This window comes from Papaver somniferum, chromosome 10 (assembly GCF_003573695.1).
Source record: "Papaver somniferum cultivar HN1 chromosome 10, ASM357369v1, whole genome shotgun sequence".
Lineage (NCBI taxonomy): Eukaryota > Viridiplantae > Streptophyta > Magnoliopsida > Ranunculales > Papaveraceae > Papaver > Papaver somniferum.
In genome coordinates, this window is record NC_039367.1 from 100,408,420 (window position 1) to 100,422,807 (window position 14,388).

A 14,388-nucleotide genomic window follows, 5' to 3' on the forward strand; every position below is an offset into this window, starting at 1 on the left:
AACGGAAACAATTTTGTTTTTCAAAATCTGTCTGAGAACCATATCACTGTCTTAGACAGAGATAGAGCTATGCTCCTTACTAGGAAACCTAGTATCACTGTCTCCCATATGTTGTCTGTTGGTGTTTGTGATAAATGGATGCCCCCTCTCTTGGTTGGATTAAATGTAATACTGATGGTGCCTTTGATGTGATCTCTGGAGCAAATGGTGCATGGTATGTGATGCGTGATTTTGCAAAGAAAGCTACCTTTTGTGCCTCCTTAGTCTTCGAAGTTCACTCTTCCAAAGAAGCTGAAGCCAGAGACATATGGGCAGTTCTGAAGAAAGCCTTGGAGCAACAGTTCACTCACATCATAGTGCAAGTGATGCGAAATCTCTCATTGACCAATTTTATACTGGCAAGTTTGATGGAGACTCGCGGACGGATGCAATCTTCAAAGACATTCAATTTTTCTCTTCTAAGTTAGTTGCTTGTGTTTTTAGTTTTCAACCGCGTATTTGTGACTCTACAACTCATGAGCTTGCTTTATGGGCAAAGAAGAAAAATTCCTCTATGTACTGGTCTGTTCCTCCTATTTGGCTCATTCCAATAGTTGAGGGGATCATTAGCCTTTTTGAAGGCCTTTGATTTAAAAAAAAAAATATTATACAAATATGTTAAATTTCAAAATCATTTTCACAAATAAATACATAAGTGTTGGTAGACTAGTGTTTCACATCTAAATCAAACATGGTGTATTTATGCAATTAGACACGTACTAGTTTACCACCATATAATTCCTTGGATGATTACCGTGACTTATTTCTCCACGTATCAATATAATGTTATATTTTTATATGCAAGAAGTGTAAAATAAATTACAAATTAACCAAGTCGCTACCTAAAATTATACAAATGTACGTTTTCTTTTCTTTTTCTGTATGCTTTGGTTTTTGAGGTGCCTGATTTTTAGCTAATTTATGATCGTCTTTAACTTCTTGAGTTCGACATTCAACTATGTGACTTTGGTCACAAGACTCGTGATTTTTCTAAATTTTAGGAGCACGTATGTAACGTCCTCTAAACTAGCAACTGACTAATCCAAGAGATTAACTAAATAAAGATGCACTAAGAATCTAAATCATTTATTTAAACATTCAATTAAGAAATCTGCTACAAAACTTAACCCAAAAATTAGCCCCGCTCAGAAACATATATATACAATAACTCCTCTCAAATGATACATAACAATATTCATCTGGTTTACAAATAAAATATACAACATAATCGAAGTTAATCAGCTAGCGAACTCAACCCCTGAAGCATTCCCTGCACAACTTTGATCTGTCTCTGAAACTGAAAGTGGGAATGGGTGAGCACATCATCCCTAAAAGGGGTGCCCTGTAGGAATAACATTTAACTTTCAAGTAATTATTGAAAATGATTTGAAAACAATTCATGTTTTCCCTAAACGTTAAAGCGCAATCAATTTCACATAGGTAAACAATCATGTATATGGAACTAACTCCTTCCAAACAATATATAATAATGGTGACTCGTCCCGCACCTAGATAGCTATATGGTGACTCGTCCCTCACCTAGTGATTGCATAAAAGCTCAAATTCATGTAGATATAAATGAAGGAGCAGTATCCTATATACTACAGATGGAAATTCTCATTTCCCAATCAATTCATAAAGACGAACAAAGCATTACCATTCCTTTTCAAGCAATGGAAAGATTAAAAGAAATAACAGAACTTTCGTAAATCAAAGTTAAACAATGCATGAAATTCACAATCAGATAATGCATGAATTTGTTAAACTTAAACTTTGGTAAAAGAAAACAACAATAATCACAAAAGAGTTAAAGTATTCCCACCTCTTTTGATGACAAGCCACGCCTACCTCGAGATCCACGATCCACTGGTTCATCCTTTGAATCGATCGATGTTAATATAGACTAACTGTTAATCACACAAGAAGTCTAAAAATCTAGGCAAAATGGATCACACAAGAATCATACAAGTCTAACTAATGGTTCTAAACCCATTTATGGTTCTACACCTTTCATTATCTATCTTTAGCATAGCTAAGGTTTACTAATTGAACTAGATTGGTTCTATAAACCTTTACCTAAGTCTCGTGAACATCTACGACTTTATAGAAGGAACCAAAGTCTAATTCGGATCCCAAGAGGTCCAAAACATCTAATTAAGAAAACTTCCCTAAGCCCAAGTCCACCAAAGTCAACTAACAGTCATTAACGGTCGAACCAAAGGTCAAGGGTCAACTAATAGTCAACGTCCAAGGTCGGGTCCAGGGTCAATTAGTCAAGGTCTAAATTCTAAATCGGTCACTGAGTCAACTCAGGTCAAGACAATGTAACTCGGTGAGTCAACACCGATTCAATTCAGCCAGAAAACCGAGTCAGCTAAACTAACTCAGACCGACAACTGACTAGGATGACTAATAGGTCTAAACCAAAATATCTATTACAGCAACTCAATCAACTCAAATAACTATAATGCATTTACAATTAGAAAAATCTATTTACCTCAATCAGTAGTTGCAGGCTTTCACTAAGGTCACTGCTACAACAACAATTACAATCAACTTCAGCTCAAACATTCTTAAACAAACCTCAGAATCATTTACAAATACAGTTACAACTTACCTGCAATCGGCTCTAAGATTGATCTACAAGAGATTAAACTCCACACATTCACTTAACTCTATTCTAACAACACTGCCAATTTAATTTTATTAACGTCTTCCAGAACCTGGCATTCAGATAACTTCAACACAAACAAAACTGCACAAACAAATTCAATCCATACAACAACCCCATTCACTCATATCACCTGAACATTAACCACACTGCCATCCTATGTTCAACTGCAACACATCCATACAAAATAGAATTTCCAATAGCTGAACTCAACTCATCCACCTTTCATCAATCATGAGCTGATACAACTCCATCTGAACCACCAGTAACTCAAACTACCAGAACTACCACCACCCATTCAGTTCAACTTCTCCAAGTCACAGCAATTGTGACTTTACTGTCACAACGTCATCATCTCAGGTTACTAAATCTCACTAGACTGCAATAAAACTAACAATTACAATCATTTATATAAACTTCAACTCAACCACAGCTGAATCTCAATCCATTATCATCAGTTTTCCCCTTTCAATTGCAGCTGCAATCTAGCCAGCATCCATAACACAACTTAAACCAGCTACCCTCTAGAACTTCAATCATACCCTGCATCTCAACACAACACTACCATTTGCATACATGTAACACATCTCAATACCTCCAATTTCACAACCTTGCAATTGTGATTCATCAGATTCAAACCAATACAACCAGACGAGCAACACTCTTGATTCTAATTCCAACTGTAACACCACAGCCTCAACCCACTGGCAAGACTCATTCCCTCTGCAAACTCCAAACATTCATCTAAATCTCAACCATTGCAGACATCAACAACATCTCTTACAACTTCCAATTCCAACACGGAACCTTTGTAAATCATAAACCACTATAATACCAGTTTAACCGACCATTCAAGACTCAGTACAATACCATCTTCAACAACCACCAGTACCTAGAGTATCTAAACCTCCACCAGTTCAATTACAATTCATGCATTAACACCTCCAGTTCACCAACAAACCCATTTACTTGAGACTCTCATATCCAACTCCACCAACAATACAGCACCAACACCCACTGTAGTTCACTTAAACCCCAACTTCTTAATTTCACAATCTGATCAATTTCTTATCACCACAGGCTCAGATCCTCCTTGAAACTTAATAATCTTTCTACTAGTTCAACATCATCACTAACAATGATTTATAATTCCACATTCACAGCAAACCCCTTCAAATTCAAACTAAAATGAATAACTAAACTAAATTTACTGATAAGAACACTTACCGTGATTCAGTAATACTCAGGCAAATAAATTCAATTTCTTCTTCACCTGGCTTCACTTCAGCAATTCATCACAGCTCATCAACAATTTAATAATCTTTAACACCATTAATGGTTCTTGGAAACCCTGACAAATTCCCAATCCTCTATTTTTATAATTCCAACTCAAGACGTAACCCTAACTTCCATATCGATCATACCAATATCAAATCTTCCTCTTGAACTTTTAATTTCATCTTCAAACTCCAATTCTGATAAAACCCATCTCTAATTCATCTCTAATCGAATTCCAATCCAACTCAGGAAACCCTAATTCTTTGATTCATCTCCAAAACAACTTCAAAACTGCAATTAAACCTCAACCCATTGCTTCTCCACCTACCTGTAAATCTATTCTTCATCTCTCGATCTTAATCTTATTATCATCTTCACCTTCATCGATTTAAATAGAAACCCTAAATACAATTTATCTCATATTTGAATCCAGGCTGCTCTTCTTCATAGCTATCGACCACACTATCTCCTTCATCATCTATCAGTATCACCAAATGATTATCATCATCAACTCTCACTTAAAACTCACACCACCCACACAGGCGAAGAACATGAGAGAAAGAAGGAGAAAGAAGAAAGAAGAAGAAAAGAAGAGAATGAGCTCTTCTCGAACCGGCTGGGGATAAGACCAACTAATCCTACTGAGGCACCCAGCTCTTGATAAGGGCAGCCAACAATTCCATCAATCAAGGTGCCTATTTTGTTAAACTAATCTTGTGATTTCTTTTTCGTCCCGTCTTTGAATGGCATGAGCGAGTAGTTCATTTCGCATAACTTTTCGATATCTATTCAGCGGTACTAATTTCATATCTAGATCGTTGTTAGATTAATTTCTATTAACTAATATTCGTGCTAAATTAATCGAGTTATTATTGGCTATCACGTCTCATGACTAGTCTAATAGCGTTGACGAGTTTGAGGGTCCTTACAACATATCCCAAGAATTTCGTTAAAAGTAGATTTATAAATAGTTGATTCAAATATTTTATCCATGACAAGAGCACCAGCAAGATATGTTTACTTCCTTCAGATGAAGAAGACGAAGATATTTTGTACTAAAATCACGGTATTCAGAAGATTATAAGAGATATCCCCCTCCTTTAATAGCAGCAAGGAGTCTCCAAAAACGTTACCAAATTTTCGCCTCCTGCACGTTTTTTTTTCCCCACACGTATTATTGACAGGAGCCGTTGGATTTTCTTAATCTCCACATTAAAGTCGTTCAATTCAACAACTCTGCCAAATTATAAAACTATCCCTTATAGAAAAAAACACAGGAACCCATTGCATTTATGTTCTTTTTCTTCTAGAGTTCTCCTCCTCACTCTATCTCACAGCAGGAGATCATCAACTCCTCTGTTAACAAGTTTATGCGAAAAAAATAGGATATAATCTATTTCTTCTTTTCCATTAGCTCTATATCACACGAAAATTCACTTCTTCTTCTCCCTCACATCCTCCATTAACATTAACATATGTTTGAAAAAACCCTAGAACTCAAATTAGAGCTTGGTTCAAATCAAATGCTTTCTCGATCAGTTTCCGGATGATGATAATAGTTCCGCAATTATATAATTGATGACAAATTAGTTGGTAATGTGATTCTCACTTTCTTCTTCTCCCTCACAATAAGATTCTAACTAATTTACTAAAATATTAATAAATTTGTATTGACACTTTGAGTTTGATTTTGATTTAAAATTTCATACTGATATTCAATTTAATTCGAGAAATTATTTTCATTGTTTAGGGAATCAAAATAGAGTTTTTTGGGTCATTGGTACATTCAGTATTAGGTTTTATGAAATCAATGAGTTGAGATTGACAAAAGGGGTTTCTGAAATTTGTGGTAATGATTTTGATTTGGGAATTGTTTATGAGAACCTTAAAAATTAAAACTTTCAGCGATAGAAAGCGAATGAAATGCTAGATTTTAGTTCTTCTGATTTATAAATATATGTCATCTCTGATGCTTCTTTTAAGTTAGTGATGCTTACTCTTTTAAATTAGTGATGCTTCAACTGGCTTCATATTGGTAATTGTGAGGTATTGGTAATGTGAATGTCAATGTCAATTTAACAGCTGATGCATATGCCAAGTTAACAATTTATGTCAATCCAAGTTTTTCTTCATATGACAGAAGTAAATATTGAGGAGGAAGAGGAGGAGAAATTTTGTTGAAGTGTTTGATCCGTGTAGGAAGGACTTCCACGGGGCTAAGAATTTTCTGCAGAAGGTTACCCATTTGGTTAGTAAGTTGGTTTGTCTTCCTTGCTCATCCGCTCATCCATAAATTTTATTCGTTATTTACATTCTAATTATTTTGCGGCTAAGTCAATTTACTGATTCAAATTTAGCTAACATTTCAATTGGAATATATATGCAGTCCATGGCATCTCTCTACGAATGGGGTACTCAATTTCATGTTAATCTTCACTGATAGAAAGAATGGCAGACATTGTTAGGATACACGACGTGAAGTCTTTTGGTGTGGCATGTATAGGTAGGCAACTTGCTGATTGGATTCATTTTTTTTACTCCTTTCTTTTTTCTTTCTTCTTATACTGAGGTTGTGTTTTAATTTATTGGCATTCCAAATCGATTGGATTTTTTGTACGATTGATTCAGTTTCTATGAAAGGCTTTCCGAGGATCCAGAGAGATGCCCCAAATATGGTGACAGAAAAACTTATTCAATTTGGCAATTGGGTGTTCGTTATCTTGCTGAACAGTCTGGTTTTGCATTTTAATTCACTACTAATTTTTATGTAAGAGAAACAACATTGGCTAACAAGGGTACCAGAGTGTCGTTGTTATGCACACAGAGAAGATAAATGTGAAAAGTTGATGGTTTGTCGACGTGCAACGCACGTGCATTCTACTTGTATATATAAGGTAACAACCAATAATCGGCTCGGCTTAAGCAAGCTAAATTAATATCCTAAGTGTATTACGGCTCGAATATCCAATGGTGAGATATGGATTAATCGATGGGCAGAAAATTAAGTTAAAAACTTAAGTTAACTTCTTAAGTCAAGGGATCCGGTCCCAAAAATAAAAAAGATAATAAAAGTGTTTCTTTTTCAAAATTTAGTCTAAAGTTGCGTACACCCATACACAAGATAAAAGTCAATCATTGACATTGGAAATGATAAATACCAATAAAAAAATATAAGAAATAATATGTTTTGCATTGGAAATGATAAATACCAATAAAATATATAATGATCTTATAATCATTGTCATTTTTTATTGGTATTTATTATTTTCAATGGCAATGACTGGCTCTTATCTTGTGCACCCATAACAAAACCTTTATAATATACTAACATCCGAGCATCGTAAAGTGCATAAAGATAGACTCAAGAAATAGAATCCTAGTCTTAGGCCTAGTCTAAGTATTGTCGCGGCTTTTGCAACAACACTTTTCTGTTGTGCGTTGCTGTGTTGTGCTGTGAGAAAAAAGCAGTTAGGCGTTTGGTAAAATATTAATTAAAGTTAAAGCTGATTAACAAAAGCAATCAAAGTGTGTTCTGTAAAATATCATATTCAACCACTGTTGTTGTAGCAAATGACAAAAACAGACATATATCTGAAAATAATTTTGTTTCAATTTTATTGGGTTTAAAAATAATTAAATTTTTTACTATTAAATATAAACATATATAATAGTAAATTTACCTAACCACTTTATATATATATATATATATATATATAAATAATTTATAAACAATCAATCAAACTAAAATTAAGTAATTATTTTAATTGTGCCAAAAGGGTGTTGGTGCGCAGCTTGTTGCCAGGCTACCCGCCAACTTATTACCAAATGATTGTAATTCTTTAATAGAAGTAATTATTTAATATTATTATCAACTGTGTTATTAAGCAAATATTTTATTATTTAATATTTGTTTTTATTTTTATTTTTGACAAACTAATGAAATGGTATCATAAAATAGTTTGAAAATAAAATATAATAATATTTAAAGAATAAAATATAAGAAATAAAAATTAATTGTATATATATATATATATTTAAGGGTAATTTTGTCATTTACAAAATAAAATAGGGACGCAAAGGATAAATCAAACATTAAATTTTGGTGGGAAGAAAGCTTATGCTTTTGTAGCTTTTAAAAGCTCCTCCTAGTCCTCCCCAGCTTTAAAAAATTGAGGAATTTGGGAAGTGCTTTGGTTAAAAAGCACATTGATTTTTTTTTACCAAACACCAATTTCAAAAATTATAACATATATAGGTTTTGAAAGTGCTTTTGGAAAAGACAAATGCTATCCCACATGACTTTGCGGGATGGCTTCCCGCAAAAGCGGCTTCTTTATCGTTGGATGATTAAATCAACGATTCGATTTACATTTAGGAGAGGACACATCACTTTCAGAAAAGGACCCACCACTTTCAGGATAGGATCCACCGTTTCCCCTAAAGGGCTCAAAGTTGTTAGATCGGAATTTTAGCATGATCTAACAGTAAAGAAGTCGCTTGAGCGGGATAGCTTCCCTCAAGGTCCTGCGGGATAGCACTGCTCGAAGGAAAAATAAAAGCATTACCAAACCCAGCCTTAAACATAACCGAATCCTAATTGGTGTTGGTGTCCCAACACTTTCCACTCCTCCAGTGATATAAATCAAACTTTTCCGTTTCATTAATTTGTTAGTATGGCTTTAATAAGTCTTGCTTAGATTTTCTATGCGACCCAACTGATGAAGTAAAATTGGAAGAATCGAAAGAATTGAAATGTTGTGTGATCCAAGGTTGAGATCGTGAAAACCTGGTGATCCTTGCCAATTTTTGACAAACTTCGATTGCTTCCACTTTTCCTGAAATCCTAATGTAAAAGGCAAGTTTTGCTATTTATCTTGCCGTACGTACTCCGTGTTTACGTTAACGGTCTGTTAAATCGGGTTAAAATGTTTGAGCCTGAGGGCACGTCATTTCGATATCGAATCTCTGGTTTACTAAATTGGAAAAGGTGGGGCTTTTCTGGCCTACTGCACCAGGCCAACTTCGATCCAAAATAACATAAAGTAGTGAAAGAAAAACAGCACTTGCACCAAAAAAAAGGAGAACAGAGCTAGAGCTAAGCACATCTCTTTGCAAGAGCTGAACCAGTGCACTGCTCGTCCAGATTTATTGCACAGGAACAAAAAAGAATAAACAGATGGCAAGCATAACCAAATAAGTAATTTTAAAACACCACAGAATGTATTTGTTTGTAACAGCTAAAAGGATTAGCTAAAAAAGCCAGTAAGAACTTGAGCACAACAAATAGAAGAGAGAGAAAAGGGCAAAGCATATAAAAGAGAGCGTATTTGTTAACAGAGAGATCCTTTTTAAGTCCTATAAACTGGCTGTTCTGAAAGCCACATCTATCTCACGAGAAGCTTGAATATTATACCCCTGCATCCAGAAAAAACTAAAGCCGGCCAATCCAAGAAAATCACCATCTTCAACCGCTTTAAGCCTGAGGACACAAAATTTCAGAAGACTCAGTTCAACAATGTAGGCCAACGAAACTTTTAATCTTATCTGTTTGTATAAGTTTAAGAACTAAATTAATGAGAAACAAGAAAAAGCACCAGCAGCTGTTATTTAGGCACAGGATTTTTTTTTACAGGAATAGACTCGAGCTAAATATACCAGAGAATGCATAACTATTTATGGGTAAAGGTCATTTTAAAAGATTTAACCATATTTTTACTATTAGATGATTCTTCGCGCAGAGATGTACTAATGTTTACCTTGTTGGCAATGTTGTTGGATAGCCAATCTAAACCCTCGTAAAGTCCCTCCCCAGAAGTTGCGCATGTACTCTGGATGTACCTGAAAGGACCACAGAGAAAAGCACGATCAATAAAATGGGTATTAAGGCAAACCCTTGTAGGACAGCAAAGAGAAAATAGATTTTACCAATGGCGTTGGCGAAGGGAGTGGAGGCCAAGCTTATCAGTGATTTCAGCAGCATTCATTGCATTGGGAAGATCTTGTTTGTTAGCAAAAACAAGCAACACAGCATCGCGTAACTCGTCCTGAACCCACGTTTATGAGATTTCAGTTAACTTAAAACATTTCTCTTCATTAAGACTTAAGGCTCTACAAGAATTCTGAAGCAAAGAGAGAATGGTAGCAAGGCAAATGGAGAAACTGAAAACTGAGAGGAGATCCGCATTTGATCTTGCAATTTCTAAATTCAGGGTCATCAATTAGAATTTCACTATACTTAATAACGAAGCGAACAGGAATTTGTACCCAGACCACACCCATACTCAAAATACACGTGCAGTAAACTATAATGGTGATAGCACTGAGTTTGATATTCTAACATACCTCATTTAACATCCTATGCAATTCATCCCTTGCCTCAACAACACGATCTCTGTCATTGCTATCAACAACAAAGATAAGACCTTGGGTGTTTTGGAAGTAGTGCCTCCACAGTGGACGGATCTGTAAAAGATATCATATAACTAAATGATCTTTGTATCCACATAAAACGTAAGAGAGAACGAAGAAATAAAACACGTAACAAAATTCAAACCTTGTCTTGACCCCCAACATCCCAGACAGTGAAGCTGATGTTCTTGTATTCAACAGTCTCGACATTAAACCCTGCAATATGAAAAGCACTGGTAATGTGCAAAATTTCACAGCCACAAGATACCAATTGTACCAGTTACTCCAACTAAACCAACCAAACACTGTAATCTCCCAACATCCAAACACTTGATTGAGATGCCAATTATCTAAAGTTTCTTAACCATGATTATAGCTAGATGACCTATGTACTAAGACTGAGATGGAGGGAATTCTGTTAGATCCCAGTTTCAGGACTCAATTGGTCGAAGCGAAATGTTTGCCTGTGATATACAACTATTCATTTCGTAACAACTTATTTATACAGATCTAGACAAGATGGTGAATTGCGGATAAATCCCTATTAACTCTCCTCCAATACTACCAACCAAACACTAAACCAACCAAACACTGTAATCTCCCAACATCCAATACTAAACCAACCAAACACTGTAATCCCTATTAACTCTCCTCCAATACTAAACCAACCAAACACTGTAATCTCCCAACATCCAAACACTTGATTGAGATGCCAATTATCTAAAGTTTCTTAACCATGGTTATAGCTAGATGAGCTATGTACTAAGACTGAGATGGAGGGAATTCTGTTAGATCCCAGTTTCAAGACTCAATTGGTCGAAGCGAAATGTTTGCCTGTGATATACAACTATTCATTTCGTAACAACTTATTTATACAGATCTAGACAAGATGGTGAATTGCGGATAAATCCCTATTAACTCTCCTCCAATACTACCAATTAAACTCCTCAACCTCAAAGGATCTCCAATAAAGACTGGAATAAACTTACATACACCGATCTAATTCAATGCAACATTAACAGCATAATACTATCATTCATACCAAATATTGAAACCAAAAATAATGCTTAGGGACCATCATATAATAACACAAAAATATGACTTACCAATGGTAGGAATTGTGGTTACAATCTCTCCAAGCTTGAGCTTGTACAAAATGGTAGTCTTACCAGCAGCGTCCAGACCAACCATCAAAATACGCATCTCTCTCTTAGCAAATAGCCGACTAAAAAGCTTAGTGAATGATAACCCCATGATTCGTGTCTTACAATAACTCCTTCAAATCTGTATCTCAAAGCATGAATTGCATACGATCAACAATCAAAACCAAAGAATTCTAAATACAATTCAATAAACCTCGTATAGATCTTATACAGATACATAAACATGTTACACATCTAATGGATCCGGGAACTTAAACACAAAACGAACCACAAATACAAAATCTACTGATCAGGGTAGCATCTGATAACCAATCAAACCAAAATGAATACCTAAGGCATCACCAAATATTATAAAGTAACTGCTGATGCAGAATTTAATAAATTTTGAATCAAATTTAGAGGAAAATTTACCAGATCTATTTGTTTTGAGATCTTCTTCCAAAGGTTCTTCGGGGTTGAGAGAGAGGGAAAAGGTAGAGACGCGTAAAATGGGGTAATAAAGGTCAGCGAAGAAGAGAGAATAAAAAGGAAACGAAATCGAGACGCATAATAAATATCTCCTTCTTGGATAGCAGCGAAAAAGTCCAGAATTGAAGCCGAACCAAATGTAGATCCCAGCCCATTTAAAACTCTACAAGTTCCGGGGTGGGTGAGCAACCGGTGGAATCCGTGGATTTTATGCCACCCATATCCGGTGTATTTAAATGATTAGTGATAGATTTTTACCCGCGTTCCGTCCACAATCTACGGGGTTTGACACCCTCGGGGTAGATGGATGGGTTGGATGCGATAGGTCCACGGATTTGAAAGCAAAAGTTTTTTCCGCTTTCATTCTTTTGGCTAGGTTATCCATGAGGCTCGCTGGTAGGTTAGCACAATAACCTGTTCAATTAATGTAGTAGTATGTTGTTAGAGCTTAGCTTGTTAGGCTTTCAACTAGTTAATGTAATACTCTTTATCCAATAATAAAAAAATTGATTTAGAATATTGATTTGAAACATCTAAATCATTTTTAGATAAATATTTATATATAGTTACCTAAACTTTCTCCGAACATTTTATTAGGAATGTGTAAACCTAAAATTTTCCATAAATGATGTAGATGACAAAATATAACATCCACCCAAGAACAGACGGCTGAAGACTAATACAACTGAGATGTAATTAAAGAAAGACTTAAGGACAGATGTCTAAGATCCAAACCACGGGTCTTCAAATAAAACATAGACATGAAGATAGATGTTGAAGACCTGAGTTGAATATCGAAAGCTGAGAAGAACCTCGATGTTGTCAGCTGATTCAAATCCTGGAAAGCGAGATAGTTATAACGAAGAGTTGTCTGAGGTCCGAACAAGTGTAAGGCGGGAAAACTAATTGGGTTTCAACTGTCACGTGCTTAAAATGAAAGTCACTTACATGTAATCACATGTTCATACAATGTACAAATAACCTGAAAGATTAATAATGTAAAAAGGGAACATTTCATTAATAAAAATCATACTTCGAACATTTATATATCTTCTCTTATTTTCTTCTAACCGCTTAGTTCCTTAGCCGACTTATAAGGTAATCAGAAAGCTTAACTTTATATTGTCGTAAATCCGAACAGAGATTAGATATTATAGTGATAACCAAGGTTGTATTCTCAAATCAAGGAGTACAATCACCAAATTGTGATGGTATGTTTCTCGGTAGAGTTGACGCATCCTCATTAGCGCAGACTAGGCTTTTAGTACTTCATGATTTTGATCATAAAATAACTCATGAGTCTAATTTTCATGCATAATTCAGTTCAATTACACGAAAAAGCATGATATGTGTAAATTTTGATGACATGAATGTTTATTTTAAGCATGATTTGATGATTTAGAATGATATCAAACCTTAAATGATTCTAATGGTTTTAATCCTAAAAATGTATTCATCATAATCAGATTTAAAGATCGTTGATGAAAACTTCTGATGAAAATGAAATTTCCTATTCTAAATCTATAATATTCTTGATTGTTGTTCTCTTGACGAAATCTTGGAAAACATATTGGTTTTTTTAATGATAATCATAGATTCGTACTTGCTAAGACGTACTGTTGATTTTAATCGTAAAATCTTAATTAGTCGCTATATAGCATGTGAATTTATTTTGATTTCTGCACAAATTTGTTTTTAATATGTTGATGCTACGAATCAATTGTTCAGATCTAAATTTCCAATTAAAAATCACATGTTTAAAGTTATTTATGATGTGGATCTGAAGTCTTGTTTGGTTTTCACCGATAAATCTTTATTTATGATTTAGATTTGAAATCTTGTTTGGTTTGCACCGATAAATATTTAATTTGATGTTTCCATAAACATAAATTGTATGAAATGCATGATTACCGCCCATAACATATAAAAATACATGCGCTGGATTCATTTAGATCTTAAGATATTCATATGAAAAATAGATCCATAATTAAAACATATTTCAATTATTCTTTAGCGTTTAATTTATGTTAATATGTCTAACGCACAATAATTAAACAATGTTTAATTAATGATAATCAAGTCATTTAATCAACCGACCAAAAAAAAATTGTCGTCAAAATTATAAGATGGTGTTCTTTAAAAGCCAGACCTAGTCAGTGATTTTCATCTTGACATTCTTTATTTATTTATGAAGTTATAAAATGAAATGCCAACAAAAACATTTACCATCTAAGACCAGGTGTAACCTCACCGTTGCGACAAACACCAATAACGCCTATTGTGGAATGCCAAGGTGTGATCACACTAGATATAGCCATGACAAGCGCACCGACATCGACTACACCAACACCAATTGGAAAT

The 14,388-nt window shown here is 34.7% G+C and overlaps 1 protein-coding gene and 1 long non-coding RNA gene across 4 annotated transcripts; both read right to left on the bottom strand.

The window, feature by feature from the left end:
• Positions 1-1,107: 1,107 nt before the first annotated feature.
• Positions 1,108-4,575, bottom strand: LOC113318200. Of its 3 annotated transcripts, none has more exons than XR_003344316.1 (3): positions 2,537-4,575; positions 1,862-1,946; positions 1,108-1,336 (listed from the first exon to the last, which is right to left on the bottom strand). It is a non-coding gene; the product is annotated as an uncharacterized LOC113318200 (long non-coding RNA). The 3 variants fall into 3 exon arrangements; XR_003344314.1 differs by having other exon boundaries at positions 1,146-1,336; positions 1,862-1,915; XR_003344315.1 differs by having other exon boundaries at positions 1,146-1,381; positions 1,862-1,915.
• Positions 4,576-9,150: 4,575 nt separating this feature from the next.
• LOC113317985 (ADP-ribosylation factor-like) lies at positions 9,151-12,143 on the bottom strand. Its single transcript, XM_026566114.1, has 7 exons — positions 11,971-12,143; positions 11,503-11,680; positions 10,542-10,612; positions 10,331-10,450; positions 9,914-10,032; positions 9,745-9,826; positions 9,151-9,467 (listed from the first exon to the last, which is right to left on the bottom strand). Exons 2-7 carry the CDS (start codon positions 11,648-11,650, stop codon positions 9,462-9,464), a joined length of 546 nt encoding a protein of 181 aa, XP_026421899.1. The 5' UTR covers positions 11,651-11,680; positions 11,971-12,143; the 3' UTR covers positions 9,151-9,461.
• Positions 12,144-14,388: the final 2,245 nt, after the last annotated feature.